The 18976-nt window shown below is 37.6% G+C and overlaps 1 protein-coding gene across 5 annotated transcripts in view; it reads left to right on the top strand.

Moving 5' to 3' along the window:
• The window catches only part of YTHDC2 (YTH N6-methyladenosine RNA binding protein C2), a 34144-nt gene extending 15448 nt beyond the window's left edge, over positions 1 to 18696 (top strand). The window contains exons 12-30 of one of the 5 annotated variants that reach the window (XM_065045388.1): positions 871 to 936; positions 1927 to 2105; positions 2278 to 2374; positions 2458 to 2545; positions 2639 to 2719; positions 3612 to 3694; positions 6315 to 6420; positions 6573 to 6692; positions 7051 to 7323; positions 7893 to 8019; positions 8522 to 8727; positions 9300 to 9495; positions 10624 to 10733; positions 12262 to 12554; positions 12971 to 13148; positions 14193 to 14396; positions 16234 to 16416; positions 17496 to 17599; positions 17763 to 18696. In XM_065045388.1, the coding sequence (XP_064901460.1) occupies positions 871 to 936; positions 1927 to 2105; positions 2278 to 2374; positions 2458 to 2545; positions 2639 to 2719; positions 3612 to 3694; positions 6315 to 6420; positions 6573 to 6692; positions 7051 to 7323; positions 7893 to 8019; positions 8522 to 8727; positions 9300 to 9495; positions 10624 to 10733; positions 12262 to 12554; positions 12971 to 13148; positions 14193 to 14396; positions 16234 to 16416; positions 17496 to 17576 (2671 nt within the window). In that variant the 3' untranslated portion in view covers positions 17577 to 17599; positions 17763 to 18696. The remainder of the gene's footprint in view (positions 1 to 870; positions 937 to 1926; positions 2106 to 2277; positions 2375 to 2457; positions 2546 to 2638; positions 2720 to 3611; positions 3695 to 6314; positions 6421 to 6572; positions 6693 to 7050; positions 7324 to 7892; positions 8020 to 8521; positions 8728 to 9299; positions 9496 to 10623; positions 10734 to 12261; positions 12555 to 12970; positions 13149 to 14192; positions 14397 to 16233; positions 16417 to 17495; positions 17600 to 17762) is intronic. The other 4 variants (XM_065045389.1, XM_065045387.1, XM_065045390.1 and 1 more) reach the window with 4 other exon arrangements.
• The last annotated feature ends 280 nt before the right edge of the window (positions 18697 to 18976 follow it).

The raw sequence follows: 18976 nt of genomic DNA, 5'->3' as shown, positions 1-18976 counted from the left end.
ACTGAGTTGATAGAATTAGATCCAAAATATTTGGTGATCCTTATTTTAAGAGAGTAACCTCTTAACGCAAGAGAGGTTACTGTCTTAGAGACAAGGGAGAAGTTCTTCATCATGAGGGTGGTGAGACCCTGGAACAGGCTGCCCAGAGAAGCTGTGCATGTCTCAACCTGGCCTTCAACACTTCCAGGGATGGATGTGGCTTTTAGCAACCTGGTCTAGCAGAAGGTGTCCCTGCCCATGGCAAGAGAATTGGAACTATATGGTCTTTAAAGGTCCTTTCCAACCCAAACCCTTCTATAATTCTGTAAATCTATGTTGAATTCAGAAGTAGTGTATTAGAGGTGCAAAGATCTCTGGTTTGGTGTATCTGCAAATGTTTTGTATAATATAAAAGTATTTTGAATCTGTAAAAGTGGAGATTTTTCTGTCCATGAATTGTGTCTTCATATAAACAGGGAACTACAGTAAATAATTGTAGTAAGGCAAGATTAGGATTCCAGGAGTCTGAAAATTGGTACTACTACTTGAGAAACTTGGGAAGGAAAGCAGTTTAAAATGAGAACAGAATTAACTGCATTATGAGGAGACCAATTTCTTCCTTATTTTCTTCAGCATGTTTGCATGTGCCTCTGTGTATTGCTGGGATTCTTTGTTGGTAAATAGTTGCAGTTATCCAGAAATCATATACCTGTTACTCCTATTTATGCACTTTAAAATGGGAAGTTGCAGATCCAGCAGAAATGTCACTGATTAAGCAGTAATGCAGAAAGCGATAGAAGGTGCGGTATTAGTTGCTTCCTCATGAACATGTTATTCAGATATGTCTTTTGAAGTGAGAAATTAATGAAGATTTTTATGCAACTTTTTCAGGATGGCTTTGGACTGGGCTAAGTGCTTTGGACAGACAGAGGTTGTTGATCTGTTGGAGTCCTACAGGTAAACTGTAACTACTTTGCAGAAACAGTTGTGCAACATGGTGAAGGGGAATTTTTGTTTTGTCACCTTTTAATCAGAACAGTTTTGAGCTTTTGATGCTTTAAAATCTGACATAAATAGCAAGATTTATTTGAGCATAGGAATATTTCAAAAAACGTACCAGTATCATAGTGATTATGTTTGCACAGCTCCTAGGATAAGTTTAGTTCTAGTGGTGTTGGAATTCTTTTATATTACTAGTGTTTATCATCTTGATATGGACATTCCTATTATGATTTTATATCTAGGCAGGGTGTGATTATAGTAAATAAAAGTAGATGATGGTTCTAGGTCCCTTGCAACTGAAACTGTCTGTTCTATTCTGAATAAATAAAAATGCAGAGGAGAGGCTGATTCCATACCACATAGCATTTTAATTTAAAATGTTTATTTTGGAAACAAATCTGATGTGTGTTTTTATCTGTATATTGTTCATATATGACAGCCATATTAGAGAAACGTTGTATTAGTAACATATACACTAGGACATTCAAGAATTGTTATTTCATTAACTTACAGTTGTCATAGTTTAGTTACAGTTTTGTAGAGACCTATCTTATAAAAATTTCTCCTAGTATAGCATCTGTTCTTGTAGTGCCTGCTTGACTGTTATGCTAGTGAATTTTTTGGAAAATACAAATCTTGCTGATATTTTTCCTTTAACAGTTAAAGAGTGTCTTTATACATTAAGTTCTGTCACATTGGCTTATGGCTGCGTTTTGGTGAAGTATAATGAAATTAAAAGTTAACACTAAAAATTGAAGTTGCATGCTTTGCTGGGTTAACACTTAAGTCGGTGAGGAGTAATAGTATTGTGGAGATGCTGTTCTGCTACACTTTAAAAGTTGAGATGAGTAGTCTTGTTGGTCTTGATCTAAACTTGAATTGATAGCTGAATTTAAACCCAAAGCAAACAGCCTTGACACTGTCCCGTGTATTTGTATATTTTAGTGCTTCAGTGGAATGTGGAAATGCGGATGAAAGCTCCCTAGTCCAAAGTACTGGTAGTGACCTTAGTGCAGAGGACAGAGAACTCCTGAAAGCTTATCATCACAGTTTTGATAGTGAAAAAGTGGATCTGGACCTGATTATGCACTTACTTTATAACATCTGCCATAGTTATGATGCTGGTAGGTATATACACACACTGCCAATAAATGTTTGTGGATTCAGCTTCTGATAAATTATGCTCTTTTTCCAATAATGCTAAATAGCTAAAACCTTCTGAGTGCTAGTATGTGCAATACTGACATATATGAAGTGAATTTTCTGTTTATCTCTGCGAACCAACTTCTTTTTCAGGAGCGATTTTAATATTTCTTCCTGGATATGATGAAATAGTTAGCCTGAGGGACCGTATTCTTTTTGATGATAAGAGATTTGCTGATAATGCTCACAGGTAAAACCTGTAGTTTCTGTGGTTGTCTTGAGTTTTTATTGTTTCTTTTAAAGATCCTTAAAGTGTTCTTTGTCTTGCATTAGATACCAGGTTTTCATGCTTCATTCAAATATGCAGACTTTGGACCAGAAGAAGGTGCTTAAAAGTCCACCACCTGGCATCCGCAAAATAGCAAGTATCAGAGGACTTCTTCAAATATTGTATTAGTCTGGTTTGTCTTTGTTTTTACAGTTACTGTTGTTTTGTTTTGTTTCTTAATTGCAGATTCTTTCTACTAATATTGCAGAAACCAGCATAACAGTCAATGATGTTGTATTTGTTATTGACTCAGGCAAGATGAAAGAGGTATGATGAGCTTAAGCTTTCCTTGGGAAGTGAACTTCCTATTATTATTTTAAAATACATTATCCATATATGTTGGAGAGCTATTTTTTCTATAGTAGGCTGAGAGCTCGTGCAATGCCAAGCAACAAAACTCAGGGAAGTTTTGACATCCATTTGTTTCGTGGCAAGTACTTAAAATAGCTAGCTTTTAAAAAACCCTGTGAAAGCTATTGCAAGTTGATCTATTGATAGACCTTTTTTTTTAAAGTTAGTATATCTGTTTTATTTTTTTTTTTTTAAACAAGTCTGTCAGTTCAGACCACCATCTTCCTGAGATTTAGAGAACACTGGGAGTTCTGTTTGTCCTACTATTGTATGCAGTCCAAGCATGATATGTTAAGTTTTTAGGCATTGTTTTTCATGTGTTGGATGCCCATTCCTTAATTATTTGTTCAAGAAAAGTGAGAGAGCATAATGAGACAGTTTGAGATCCAGCTTAGAAAACAGAGTTGGATTTCATAGGAGATAAGCACACCAAATTCTGAAGTTCTCATGGTAATCAGATTTGTGGGTTTTTTTTGTAATTTTACATCAAATGTGAGGAAATAAGGACAAAATTTCCAAGTGAAGCAAAGAGAAAAACTTGAATATAACACACAGTCCATGTCTTTTATTGACTTACAATTAGCTATTGTCTAGAAAACTTGAATTTAGAAAGCTGTGTAGCACAAAGCTATTGTAGCATAAATTTACTTGAAACCAAGTTCTTTAGAACATACTTTTGTGCCAGAAGCTGCTGGTGCTTATTATTATTTTTTAAGAGAACTTCTATTGATGATCTAAATCATTAGTAAGTCTGGTTTCATATACCCTATTCAGTCTTGGTTTTATGTTCCTTGCTTTGCTTTTATAGATGTCTTTTGATGCACTGAGTTGTGTTACAATGCTAAAAATGGTGTGGATTTCAAAAGCCAGTGCTATCCAGAGAAAAGGCAGGTAATAAATGCTTCATACTGTATTTTGTTTTGCAAACATGCACTGCCCTGTATGTTAAGGATGAAGTACACAGCATAACAGCAGCCACAGTGGATGTGGTTACTAGCCTAGTCTGGTATCATGTGGGACAATGGCCAATGCTAATTCTCTGCAGAAGAGTAAGGGTCAGCCTGTATTTTCTTGTACTCATTTCACAAGTTGTAGAAAAGCAACACTCAGGAATTTCCCAAAGCTTACATCAGGTCTGGTTGTTTTCCCTCCATGACCTTGTTCTCCTTCCCATTTCTCCCATGTAGCACCAGCAGCCACAGTGTCCAGTAAGTTGTTTCATGACCGATTTTTGGGCAAAGGGCTGCCAGTTGTTAGTTTTTAATTGATACCTCATCATCCCTGTATTAAAGAGACATTGAGCAGTGGTACCTTATTTGTCTTCTCCTGACTATGCATGACTTTACAGGCCTTTATCAGATTCTTCTCAACACTCAGTGAAGCCTAAGAGGATGTATATATTAAGAGCAACAAATGCCTGTGTTTGATAATATGATATTGACATTGAGCTGCAGGAATGTGAGCGTTTGCTGTCCCTGTCCCCTTGATCATGAGTTGTTTGGTTTTTATTCTACCTTTTACTCCCAGCGTGTCTTGAACCATTTGGGGGAGGTGAAGAGGAAGAAATGAAGCTTATGACTTAGATTACTTAGATTACCCCGGATGAAGCCAGGTCAATGGAGGAGTTTGCTTTAGTCGATGAGGACTGGGTTAGGGAGCAATTAAATAGTCTGGACATCCCTAAATCCATGGGTCCAGATGGGATGCATCTGCGGGTGCTGAGGGAGCTGGCTGAAGTCATTGCTGGACCGCTCTCCATCATCTTTGCCAAGTCTTGGGAAACGGGAGAGGTGCCTGAGGATTGGAGGAAAGCAAATGTCACTCCAGTCTTCAAAAAGGGCAAGAAGGAGGACCCGGGTAATTATAGACCGGTCAGCCTCACCTCTGTCCCTGGGAAAGTAATGGAACAGCTTATCCTTGGTGCCATCTCAAGGCATATCAGGGATAAGAGGGTTATTAGGGGCAGTCAGCATGGCTTTACCAAGGGTAAGTCATGCTTGACCAACCTCATAGCCTTTTATGAGAATGTAACAAGGTGGATGGATGATGGCAGAGCGGTGGATGTGGTCTACCTTGACTTCAGTAAAGCCTTTGACACAGTCTCCCACAGCATCCTCCCAGCTAAGTTGAGGAGGTGTGGTCTAGACAATAGACTAGTGAGGTGGGTTGCAAACTGGCTTAAGGAGAGAAGCCAGAGAGTGGTGGTCAATGGTGCGGAGTCTAGTTGGAGGCCTGTATCTAGTGGATTGCCTCAGGGGTCAGTACTGGGGCCAGTATTATTCAATATATTCATTAACGATTTAGACGAGGGAATAGAGTGTACTATCAGCAAGTTTGCTGATGACACTAAGCTGGGAGGTGTGGCTGACACGCCAGAAGGCTGTGCTGCCATCCAGTGAGACCTGGACAGGCTGGAGAGTTGGGCGGGGAATAACCTGATGAAATTTAACAAGGGAAAGTGTAGAGTCCTGCATCTGGGCAGGAACAACCCCAGGTTCCAGTATAGGTTGAGAAATTACATATTAGAGAGCAGTGTAGGGGAAAGGGACCTGGGGGTCCTGGTGGACAGCAGGATGACCATGAGCCAGCACTGTGCCCTTGTGGCCAGGAAGGCCAATGGCATCCTGGGGTGTATTAGAAGGGGGGTGGTTAGTAGATCGAGGGAGGTCCTCCTTCCCCTCTACTCTGCACTGGTGAGACCACATCTGGAGTATTGTGTCCAGTTCTGGGCCCCTCAGTTCAAGAAGGACAGGGAACTGCTGAAGAGGGTCCAGCGTAGGGCAACGAAGATGATTAAGGGAGTGGAGCACCTCCCTTATGAAGAAAGGCTGAGGGAGCTGGGTCTCTTTAGTTTGGAGAAGAGGGGACTAAGGGGGGACCTCATTAATGTTTATAAATATATAAAGGGTGAGTGCCATGAGGATGGAGCCAGGCTCTTCTCGGTGGCAAACAATGATAGGACAAGGGGTAATGGGATCAAGCTGGAACACAAGAGGTTCCGCTTTAATTTGAGAAAAAAATTCTTTTCAGTAAGGGTGCCAGAGCACTGGAACAGGCTGCCCAGGGAGGTTGTGGAGTCTCCTTCTCTGGAGACATTCAAAACTCACCTGGACATGTTCCTGTGCGACCTCACCTAGGCGTTCCTGCTCCAGCAGGGGGATTGGACTAGATGATCTTTTGAGGTCCCTTCCAATCCCAAACATACTGTGATACTTACAGCAAAGGACAGTTGAGATTTGGATGGATCTTAGGTTAGCAAAAAAACCACATCACTTTATTTTTAGATAGACTGTGTTTTTATTTATGCAGATCTCTCAGTGTTGAGGTAACGAATTTTTCATACTAAAAATAATCCATGTACTGGAAACCTCTCACCTCATATACTGGACTTACACTGAATGACAAAATTATCTATTTTAGGCCTGCTCCTTCTGCATTTCCATTCTAAGTTTATGTGTGTTTATCTTAAGAAATTTTAATTTTCAACAATTTCCTGCATTTTATTTTCAAGGGCTGGGCGCTGTCAGCCTGGAGTCTGTTTTCGTCTCTTCAGTAGACTCCGATTTCAGAGTATGTTGGAATTTCAGACTCCAGAACTTCTAAGAATGCCACTTCAGGTGCGTGTTTGGTCAGAAGTTATAATTAAAAAATGTATTATCATGAAACCATAATATTACTCAAAAAAAGCAATTTCTACACTGCACCTCCTCATCTTAACAGTCTGTTGTTGTTTGTTTTTTTTTTTTCTTTTTTTCTTTGTAACTTGCAGGAGCTTTGTTTACACACGAAACTACTGGCTCCAGTTAACTGTCCAATTGTCGACTTTCTTATGAAAGCTCCTGATCCGCCACCAGCTTTAATTGTGAGAAATGCTGTGCAAATGCTTAAGGTCAGCAGAGGAACAGATTTAGATGGGAATTGTATTTGATTCTATATTTGTGGCGTAGCAACATATCTTACTGAGTTTTATTTGTATTGAGCCTGCTCTTTAGTTACTTAAGAATGCTTTGAATTTTTGAGTGTTTTCTATTTTCTTTTTTTGTGTGTGGATGTATTTTTCCATGCTAAGGGAGGAGAGTGCTTGAAAGTCTTATCTCAAACTGTTAAAAGAGTTTGACTTGCTTTCTTAGCATTTGCAAACAAGTCTAGTTAATGTTCAGTATTCATGTACTTTCTGCTTTTATTGTAAATTAATTTTGTCTACTTCCCGCTCCTTCCCTTTTTGATTTTATTTTTTTTTTAAACAGACAATAGATGCCATGGATCCTTGGGAAGATCTCACTGAGCTTGGTTATCATCTCACTGAATTACCTGTAGAACCACACCTTGGTAAAATGGTGTTGTGTGCTGTTATTTTGAAGTGCCTGGATCCTATTCTTACCATTGCTTGCACTCTTGCGTATCGAGACCCTTTTGTCCTACCTACGCTGGCCTCTCAAAAGCGTGCAGCCATGCTGTGTAGAAAACGTTTCACTGCAGGAACATTTAGTGACCATATGGCGCTTCTCAGGGCTTTCCAGGTATTACTTCATTTTCAGATAGAGTACTAATCACAATAGACCACATATCAGAGTAAATGGTGTATTGGTCAAGCTAGATGTAGCATGATAGACTATGACAAAGTCCTTAGAGAAGAAGCTTTATTTTTGCCTAGTAGCTTTCCTGTGTATACTGGGCTTACACATTTGTGAAGGAACACTTTTTGTCAGACCTGTTTGTTTGTGTTTTCAAACCTGGTTAAATTCTGAGTGTTCCAACAAGGACAACTTTATATACTGCTACACCGGTAACTTAAAGTAACGATATTGATATAATTATGTTTATAATAAGTTAACAATCTTTATAAGTTAATATAATGATCTTACAATGATTTAACATAATGATTGTTATGTTAATTTAGAAAATGTGTATAAAGAATCTAGTAGTTAACCAGAAGAAAAAATCTGATTTGATACATTTCTTTCAGGATGGCTTCTGCCTTAGTTTTATTGAGGTAAATGGCATTTTTTAAAAAAGTAAAATGAAAAGTGAAATTAGTAATTTTTAGCTAATCCAATTAATAGGCAAATGGAAAAAATATTCTTTGCAGGCATGGCAGAAGGCACGCAGTGATGGCTGGGAGAGAGCCTTCTGTGAAAAGAACTTTCTGTCTCAAGCCACGATGGAAATCATCATAGGAATGAGAACACAGTTGCTTGGCCAGCTTAGAGCCTCAGGTAAATATCTTGGAAAAATGTTAATGTAGTTTTGGAGTCAAGTCTATACAAATTGTAACAAGAATAGTGTTCACTGGTGTCATTTTCCTTCCTTAATTTGGAGCAGACTAGCACACATTCATTCTGGGCACAGTGCAGATGCTTGGTGGGGAAGTGTGGCTGGGGAGCAGCTGATGTCACTGAAAGCACCTGAATGTTCCACATGCCACTGGCTTTCAGTGCGAGAGATGTTTTCTTGGATTTTTACATTCTAAATTATGTCCATAGGAAATGTCTTTGCCTTGTAAAAAGTAATTCTGTTCTAGGTCAGTATAAAACCCCTTATCAAGGAAGACTTCAGTATAATGATTTCTTCTTAGTGCTGTTAAGGCTGGTAGTGGTGAAAAATGCAACAAATTTGTAGTTATTTCACTTTTTTTTTTTTTAAATTCCTTTTGAGAAGTGAAAAAGTAGTCTCAAATATAATTAATTATAACACGTCTCTGTCCCCTCCTTTCTTCAGGTTTTGTTAGAGCCAGAGGAGGAGCTGATATTAGAGATGTTAATACTAACTCTGAGAACTGGGCTGTAGTTAAAGCTGCCTTAGTGGCTGGGATGTATCCCAATCTTGTGCATGTGGACAGAGAAAACCTGGTTTTGACTGGACCAAAGGAGAAGAAAGTGCGATTTCATCCTACCTCTGTTCTTAGTCAGCCTCAATATAAAAAGGTAAAATGACTTGAGATTTATAGTTCACAAAAAAGAGCAATATACTCTGTGAAATGTCTCTTCGTAGTTGTCAGAACTTTAAAAGCAGCATGTACATTAAACACTACATTTTCAGAAAATATTTTTCCTGGCAGTTGACAAAATAAGTAATTGAAGTTGGTTTATTTTTTCCAATATTATTTAATCAAAACATATTTCAGTTCGTCCTTGTTGTAGATGGAACAAGACAAAATGGTAAAAAAAAATAATTATGAAACTGTTTTAAGGATGTGAAAATCCCTGCTCATACCAGGAAGAAGTTCTGATCCAAAACTGTGGGGTTTTTTAATTTTGTTTTGTTTTATGTGGGTTTGTTGTTGTTTAAGGTTTGTTTTTAAAGCAAAATATTTTCTTTGAAGGTGGTAGGATAATTTATGAATCCAGATGAATTATCTCTCTTTTTTGTTTCTGTTTATAAATTATTTGTATATAAATATTTATGTATTTATTTCTACGTGTATAAAATAAGAAATATGTTAAAATTAATTACAAATAGAGGCTGAAATAGCCTAGTCTTCCTTGCTTTTGCACAGATTCCCCCAGCAAACGGGCAAGCTGCAGCCATTCAGGCTCTCCCTACAGACTGGGTTATATATGATGAAATGACGAGAGCTCACAGGATAGCAAATATCAGATGCTGTTCTGTTGTAACGCCTGTCACTGTGTCTCTGTTCTGTGGACCGGCTAGATTGCCAAGTAATGCTTTGCAGGAACCTGCATCCTTTCGAGGTACAGTGGGGTTTGGATTTGGAACGTTTCCATTGGTATGTACTAGTATGTGGTACGGAAGGCTTATTTTTCAAGAATATTTAATATGTTTATTGGCTAATTGTTAAAATGACAGAGCGCTAGTTCTTGCAGCTGTTCAAGAATAGTAGGCCCTGTAATAAATGTAGCGTTTTGTGAATCCTTACGGATTTATATCTGTGAACTACACTTCCATAGTTCTGAAGCCTCAGAAATTACTGTATAGGTTGTAATGAAACAAAACATACAAACAAAATGTGTAATGAGAGTACTAATGCTGAAAAGTGTAGTATGTATGTTTTTTCTAGATATTAGGTTATTTTGATAGTTTGAACCAGATTATTCAAGATGAAGCATAATTTAGAAACTATCAATAAGGCAAATACTCTTATTCCTTCCATCTGAAACATGCATTTTAAAGCTTACTTTTTACTGATAAATTTTAATGACAATTAGCTGTACTATGAGCTAGAATTAATAGGGAGTACACAGAATTTTCCTCTTTTTAAAATTTAAATAGAATGCTGTAGGAATAGAAGAAAAATAATCTATCCTGCTGTCAGTTCTCTAGAAATATTAGTTTGAGTCTGAGAGTCCAAGTTATTTTTGAAGCTTTCCTGTCTTGCTATTAAACTGTTACTCTTTGAATAGTCTTTATGCAGATTGAATTGCACTTAAAAAAAAATAGAATCCTGCTCAATAGCTGTATGTATATATAATACCTTTTTCTTAATGGGTCTTTAAATCTGCTGTTTTACTAGGAAATAAAGCATAGAGCATTGTGTCATTTTGCAGACAGCCTCAGGCAAAAGTTTGATGGTGGCTTGTTCATATTGATGAAGGTACAGGAGTCAGTCAGATCACCTCAGTACAGGTGCTTACACAGTAGGGCCCTCAGCAGGTCTGGATATCTGAGTTTGCTAACTGAAGCAAAGACTTTTCGCTGAGGGCTATTTGCCAAAAATATAAAGCAATTTGACAAATTTTTACATTTGAAAATAAAATGTAGAACGAAAATGTGTTTATTTCTGGTAATACAGTAGTGTTTATGTTTTGTATGTTAATAGAAATAATACAGAAATGTTAATCCACCTTTTATATTTAATTCAGAAGATGTGGTATCTGGTGATAACAGTGATAGCGAGGTGGAGGACAAAGCTACCACGAATTTGGCAGTACTGAAGCTAGATGAATGGCTCCATCTCAGGCTGGAACCTGAAGTAAGAATCAATTCAATGCTTGATTCTTGTAGAAGGATATTTATGTCATGTCTTCCTAGAAAGATTTCTGAAAATTTGGGTAACTAAGACTTTTCTGTGAGAATGGCTGTCACAGTCTGTTTGAGTCTCTCAAATTTACAGGGCAATGCATGCTGTGATTTAACCTTTATTTCATGAACTCATTAAGAGACACAACAAACAGGGACTCAATCCCCTTTTGCCCAGTCTAGTCTATCACATGACTTCACTTATTCACTATTCAGGTCATAAGGTTTCATAACTTATAACCTGTGACTCTTGTGCTCCTATGAACAAAAAGAAAAAAAGCATCAGTTACTGTGCAGACGGAGTGCTTATGCTTCCTCCTCCATCACAGTGTGGGCATCCCCTCTGTGACACCGGGAAGCACAAACCCTCAGCAGTGCTGCTGCTGTTGGATCCGCTTCAGAAGCTTTTTTGGTAAGCTGATGTTTTGTACCTCCCAGCTTGGAGGTTTGGTCTGTACCATTTTCCTATGTTAGCAGGTTCTGACAAAACTGCCAGACAAAAGCAAATGACTGCAGGAAACAGCAAGCTGCAAGTGACAGTGGCTGTATAATGGCCCTTTAGATCTTTCTGGCCACTGTCCTTCCACATGGTGCTTTCACTTTCTGCTGGTGCTGCTTCCAGCACACAGAGGCCTTAGCATGAGCTGTGTTAGCCAAAATCTGAGCAGGAGTTGAGTCAACAGTCACAATGACATCTTGTGTATTTCCTTCTCTACGATGATGACTAAAGTTGGATCAAAAGGGAGAGCTTGGAAGTTGGGAGTTGCTGGAAGCAAGTTATTGTCAGATATAAGAAAAAGGAAAAAACACCTTTTGAAGATAGAAATTTTCAGGTTGTTCAGAAGTGCTGACTGTGGTAGGAGGCAGAGTAGTTTATGGGCTATGAAACACTGAGACTTAATAGATCTAATAACAATACTGTCTCTTAAAGAGATGCTCCAAAGTGTGATTTTTTTTTTTTTTTTTTTTTTTTTTTTTTAAAGAAAGGAAGCATTACTATTAGCATGGGAATAAAACTTCTAATAGTATTCTAATTTCAATTTCATCTAATTTGAGCAGAAGGCTGCATGAGAAAAATATGTCAGTTAGAGCTGTTTTCTGTCAGGTAGGAAGCAAAAGTGCATAAATAGAGACTGAATTGAGAGGAATGGCATAAAGCATGAACAGATTCTTTTTTTTAATTGATAAAATTTTAAAGTGAAAAAAAATCCAGTGGATTTACAGTGTGATTTTGATTTTGGTGCAGAGCTAAATGAAGTAGAATGTTCTAAAAATGATCTTGCACCTGAGGAAAGAAAATATAACAGCTTAGTGTACATGTGGGGTTTTCTCCCTCTCCCCCGGTACTTTAGTCTTACCTTTCAGCTTGGACCCTGTTCATTTCAGAATGCCTGATGCTGCCTGATAGGAAAGATGTATGGTACCCTTACCTGCTCGATCTAATCTTTATTAGCCGTTAACATAATTGAAATTCATTACAGGCTGCTGGTTTGCTGTTGCAACTCAGGCAGAAGTGGCATAGCTTATTTCTGCGTCATATGCGATCTCCTTCTAAACCGTGGTCTCAAGCTGATGAAACAACTATAAGAGCAATTACAGCTGTTTTAAGTACTGAAGAACAGTCTGCAGGTTTGCAGCAGCCTTCAGGAATTGGTCAGAGACCAAGACCTATGACTTCTGAAGAACTTCCTTTAGCATCTCCCTGGGGGTCAACCAACAGTAGAAAAAGCTCAGCAGAAATGGAATTCTCTGATGACTCCTCGATTGCTGAAAAGTAAGCTTTTGAGATCTTCTAGAGACTGTAAGTTGTAATTTATTTAGCTGTAGAAGCATGGCTTGAATTTCTGCTAGTAATAAAAAAGAAGGAATTGTAGAAACCCAGTTGAAAGAACCGATATTGTCCTGTGCTGCGTTGAAGTTGTGATGTCATTGAGCAGCATTTCATATGTGTGCCTGCTGTTTGTGAGAGCAGTCAGGAATATGAATTGTCATCTCTGGGAAGAAGTAGCAGAAGAAGTTTAAACCTATCATTCAAAACCAATGCACGATCAGTATTTTTTTAGTTAGTGTTTAATGTATTATGGAATAACTGTAATATGTGTAGTCATGCAATAGGCTGATATGTAGATAAGTTGTCCTGTGTGCACTTATGAAAATCCTGGTACCTCATCTATCTACCTTTACTTTTAGAGTTTTAATGAAATCGACACCTGCTGCGCTTCACCAGCCAAAGAAGCACAAAGAAAAAAAAAATTTGCACTCCAAACGAACTTCAGATGACAGGTCAGATCAATCATCAGTGAAGTCTACGGACAGCAGTAGCTATCCTAGCCCCTGCGCTAGTCCTTCTTCTCCAATATCTGGAAAGGTAAACTTATCTTAAACAAATTACCCCACTCTTCGAAATGAGTAGAATTTCAGAAGTAAATTTGCTGATATCTTTCAAGAATTATCAGGCATTATATTGATAAATTAAGAACATAACTTAAATGTTAATTTTTAAGAGCTGCAAAATACTTATTTTTTTCTGGAACTTAAAATCTAGACTAAGTATCCTTGTTGTGCTAGTTTAATACATTAAAACTATTTTTCTTTGCAGACTACTGAGGTAAGGCCATCTGAAGTAAAAAAATCAGGTTTTTTTTTTTAACTTGATAGAATAAGTAGTGAAGGTGTATTGGGTTTTTTTCTAAATTAATACACAGTTCATGCACTTCTGTGTTTTTGATTCTCCCTCTGTTTTTGTAATAGCATACATTGTTAGTGATTGTGTTTAAGTTTTGTGCTGTCTGCATTGTTATGACTGCTTGCTTTTTTTCTGGCAGTTATTTTAACAAAGCACACATTTTTATTGAGATTATTGGCATAATTCTGCCTCTGTACTTGAATAGTAAACCACAGTAATATGAAACAGATTGTTGAGAGGAAAACAATCCATTGTTCTTCTAGGCATGGACTCATTGCAGGATTTAGTAATTCCTCTTAAGCCTTTCAGTTTTTAAATTCTGCCAGTGTCAAAGGGAGAAAGCTGATGTTGCCTCAAGGTGGAAATGTGAGTAGTGTGCTTCAGGCTGTAGTAAAGAGTGATTAATTTTGTGTTTCCTGAAGGTGTGTCAGACTTAAAGAATTGTGATTAATCACCAGGCTACTTAGGCCAGTTCTGCTATACTTGTTTGCTTCCCCTCATGAATTAATTATGATTTTGAAAAGTGCTTAAAAAATACAAAATAGATCTGCAATACATTTTAAAACCAATTCAGACGGAACCTGCTGCTAGATTCTGTGTTACGTGTAGAATCTGGGGGAGGAAGGTAGGAGAACAGTCAAGAGATTTCTGTCTTCATGTGTGTAAAACTTTAGAACTAAAGCGTGGCTTATTTTAATGTAGCTTAATTTCATTCAATTTTTCCAGGGTTCCACATCTCCTTCACCAAGACCAAATATGCCAGTTCGGTACTTCATAATGAAAAGCAGCAACTTGCAAAATATTGATATTTCTCAGCAGAAGGGTATATGGTCTACAACGCCAAGTAATGAACGAAAGCTAAATAGAGCCTTTTGGGAGAGCAGCATGGTTTACTTGATATTTTCTGTTCAAGGGTCTGGACACTTCCAGGTGAGTCCATAGCTAATACTAAATGTTAGCTTTGGTTGATTGTTTAGGAGAGTGCAGCAAATGACTGTGTAGGATGTAGGTTTTTGCTTGTGACTTCTGACCCTCTAATCAGTACAGTAACAAGCAAATGTGTCTGATTGCTGAGGAAAAGTGTATTTTGTTCTTCTCTGAAATGCACTCTTTTAGCTAACTCAGTTTGTCACTCAAAGGCTAAGACTGGATTGCCTCCAAACATCTTGAGTCAGAATAATGTTTTTACCCTATATTGATTATTCAAAACAACAACAAAGCAAACAAACCAATCCAAACAAAGCAGTGGATTGCTACTCTCTTCTCTGCATGCCAAAATAAATATTGTAAGTGAACAAGCAGTTATAATCTAGTCATGGCTTTCTGAAGCTGGGAAACTCACAGATAATTTTATTACAAATTTTAATAAAATCTGTTTTGCCTGAACTGTAGTTTTTAGAAGTCAGGAAGGTGGAAGGTCATGGCCACGATTCTTCTAGAGCTGTGTCTTGACTTCAAGTTTAGCAAGGCATTTGTCACAAATTTGTTGACAAATTGGTAGGCAATTTGAAGTTAAAGACTTGACCTGGTAGTGCAAAGTTGCGGGTTAGCTGTTTTGTAGAGAGAGCTAAACTTGGTTGTTCCCAGTAAAGAAAGTTCCACTTACCTCTTTTTATATAAACTATTCATAGAAGTCAGCTAACTTAAAATCTAATTAACTAGCCCAAATAGTCTTGGTGATACCACTGAAGGATTACAGTGACATATACATATAGTGATTTGGCAAATGCAGATGTAATACTGGAAAGTAATTTTCAGCATGCCATGAAAATGGGCTGTTGTGTTGGTGCTCTTAGAGGAGAAAGCCATGAGGGGAAGGACATGCTGAAGTCAGGAATGTAGGTGGTTGATGTTGCCTTGTCCTTCCAGTTTTAACGGTGCACAAAGCATTCATAGGAATGTGAGATTTACATTCCTGTTAATATTCTCTTGTACCAAGTGTCTCTTTCTACTTCTGTTTTTCCTCTCTTGAAATTTATCAAATCCATTAAGTGCGTCTTGAGCTGTCTAGGACTGCTTGTCCTACTAAAGTAGTGCATGCTGGTAACTTAAGTAGTGCCCAGCATCTCTTGAACTCTTAAGTCACATCTGGCATAAATTTGGCTGGATAGTTGATAAGTAGGGTGTGTGGTGTCTTGTTTGGTTTTGTTTGGTGTGTGAGCATGTAGGAGTGTCTTTACATTAGTCAGAAGTAATCTTGGGTTTGGGGTTTCTTTCGTTTTCTTTCTGAATACTTGTCTTGGAACTTTTTCCTGCTTCATTGAAGAAGGGAACAAAAGCAACTTAGACTTCTTTCTTTGAAGAACAGCTACAGTCTCTTGATTTTGTGTGAAAGTTTGTTAACATGGGGCGAACATGGGAAGGAAGGAATGGATTTCTGCAAAAAATATCTACAACTAACAAGGAATAGCTAATGGATTATTATGTAGTGGAACATTAATCTTGATTGTTTATGCTTCAGATGTTTTTACAACACCTTTTGAACCTCTATTACAAAGCTTAAAAACCTCTTTTGTCCCTTTGTGAGGGATTGAGAGACGTTCTCTGTGTTCAAACTCTAGAAGATGTACTTGAAGTGGAAAAACAAAGGATACTACTTTTAGCTTTCTAGATGTAAACATTTTTAAAGATTCAGCTTCATGGGGGAGAGTGTGTGAATAATTTTGAAACTAATTTGAAAGTTGCATATGAAGTCTGGTTATTTATTGAATTCCAACCTAAGCAGATGCACTCAGTCTTTCCTTTCATATTTCAATTTTTGCTCCAGGGTTTTGCTAGAATGGCTTCAGAGATAGGGTCTGAGAAAAGTCAGGATTGGGGATGTGCTGTTTTTGGAGGTGTATTCAAGGTGGAATGGATCCGAAAAGAAAGCATTCCTTTTCAATTTGCACACCATTTGCTCAACCCTTGGAATGACAATAAGAAAGTACAAATAAGCAGAGATAGCCAGGTAATGTTATTCTCTCTTCTAAAGTCTTTTTTACTTGGTAGAACCATGTATTGTTTATTAGCTTGCTTATCCTTGACATTTATCTCAACTGTCCTCATATGTCTGTTGATCTGAATCACAGTTCATTGAGCCACATTTTACATTCTGCTAATGCATTGCTGTTGAAGTAACAGAGGCACTTTGATAAAGTCAAAGCAATTTCTTGCTTAGTATGTGTTTAAAAAGAAGAAGCAGCAGAAAAAAAGATGTAATGCTGGGTGCTTCCAAAAATAAACCTTTTTGGAATTTGTAGTTTTCATTCTTGAGACTTGTTACTTTTGTCGTTCATACTTGCTCCCCAAGAGAGTCCATAGCACCCGAATGACTCTTCAAAATTATGGCTTTGAGTTTCCTGTAAAGACTGAGGAGAATCCTGAGATTTGAGGTAAAGCTTAGGACAGTTCTTCAATCTGTTATAGCTAAATGCAGCTACAAAAGCTGGAAAATAAATACACAAGAGTTCTCTATGGCAGTTTCTGCATTCTCCCTCCCAAAATAGCTCCCTGATATGAGATTTTAGAGCTAAACTTTTTGTATCATCTTCTTAGTACTTCCCCAAAACCTCTCCACTTGTAAGAATGAGGAAAGGAACATACTATAAGAATGAGAAAGGAATGTAACACATGATGTAGTACTTGACTGAGTTAAACTTAGAAGATGCAGAAAATAATGATTTTTAGTTAATAAGTGACATATGAAAAGTACAAAGTATGGCACGTATGTTCTGAGTGAACACACCACCACTATACAAAAGAATTCTCTTTTCAGGAACTGACACCTAGTTGTGAATGAATAAACCCCAGACAGCCTGTGGGCCAGGGTTGCTTATGAAAGACTTTTATCTCCTCTTGAGCCCTAGTGAAAAAATCTTCATGTGTGGGGAGTTCTAATGTATGTCTCAATAGCAAAAGGAATGAGCTCCTTCAGAAAGACTGAAAGTAGTCACCAGTAACTTGATCTAACGATTCTGTTATAAATTATTTATATATGTTCAATAGTAGCAGTGCAAATAATTTCTCTAATTTTCTGCTCGCTTTCAGGAGCTGGAACCACAAGTTGGAGAGCAGTTGCTACAGCTTTGGGACCGTATTCCTTTGGCAGGAAAAAACTTGACTGATTGAGTATGTAAAGTAATGTGATGGAGGTAGTTATTTCATGTATGCATTACTTGCTGTTTTTATTATGGAGGAAGAGCTATCTATACGCAGTGTATCATTACAGTACCGTCTTTCCTATATAACTTGTGGAAGAAGAGATAGACTTGTTACTAAATAATCTCTTCCTGTTGGTTTATTTTTTTTCTTTAGATGTGGTTCTTGAAACATCAGCTGTAACCACTAGAACCAGCATTGTGCCTACAGTTTAAAGATGAGGAAGACGGTGGTGCAACAAGCTCCTGAAGTTGTTTAATGATGCTGTGCAGCTAGCAGTGGAAAAATAAGAGGGAATAATGTTGATTTCTGTATTTACTGTTCTAAGCAAATGTCATAACATTGTTCACCAGCCTGTGTTTGACTGAATTAGTTTTTTACGATAGTATGTAGTTGATAATGTTGAACATGTTTTTAAATGAGTTTGAAACAATGGACCACATACAAGTTGTTTGTGGGTTTGAAGGAGCACAGCAGTTTAAATACACAGTTTACGTTGAAATGAAAAAAATAAACTCAACAGCAGAGTAAAACAAACTGTTAAGCTTCATTCTTTAATTGACAGCACTGGGGAGCTCTGGGGATCATCCTGCATAAGTGCTCCAAAGACTGGATGCTCTTGTGTTGCTTGTATTCACATTATTACATAAGCATTACAATTTTTGAAGATTTTGATATATGATACATATATACTAAGGAATAATTGATGTTATAATTGTTTAGTTTTTTACTTCTATTAATTATTAGTTAAATATAAACTAAGCACTCTGCTTCTGAACAATTTATTACTTATTCTTCTGTCTGCCTCTTGTCGTGCAGAAGGATCTAAAACTTGGAAAATATCTACTAGTTTTGCAGGTGGTCAGAAAGCATTTATCTCATGTCAGCTGGTTAATGATGATATGTCTTTTGTAAGTTAATCACAGTATAAATTAATTTAGCAGCTTCTCTTCAATACTACTGTGTTTTTTTTTTTGTCTTCTCCTTAGTCATTGACTTACTGTACTATAAAGCTGATATAAATTCGGTCTGCTCACTGGCAGCACTATGTTTGTGGACATTCTTAGATTAAACTGAGAGCTTTTTGTGAGCCCCTACTTGGTTTTTTGTGTGTCAGCTGAGAGTATTCACATGTTTCAGGATACTCTCTGTGTTCACTCTTGCATTCTCTGTAGTGACTTCCATACCTAAACAGTTGGGTTTGGCTTTGCCAGACTAACTGGCTCCTTGCATGGCTGGTGTTGCCTGCTATGGCGTGTCTGGAGACAGTGCATACAATGGAGCTGTGAGGCTTGGATTGCCTCACGCAAGATTTTCTGACCCATGTTCACACAGGAATGGGGGGCCGTGCTGCCTGGTACAGGATTCCC

The sequence above is a fragment of the Columba livia genome, chromosome Z (genome assembly GCF_036013475.1).
Source record: "Columba livia isolate bColLiv1 breed racing homer chromosome Z, bColLiv1.pat.W.v2, whole genome shotgun sequence".
NCBI classification, from domain to species: domain Eukaryota; kingdom Metazoa; phylum Chordata; class Aves; order Columbiformes; family Columbidae; genus Columba; species Columba livia.
Note: the sequence above shows the minus strand (reverse complement) of the source record. Positions and strands in the feature narration are given on the sequence as shown.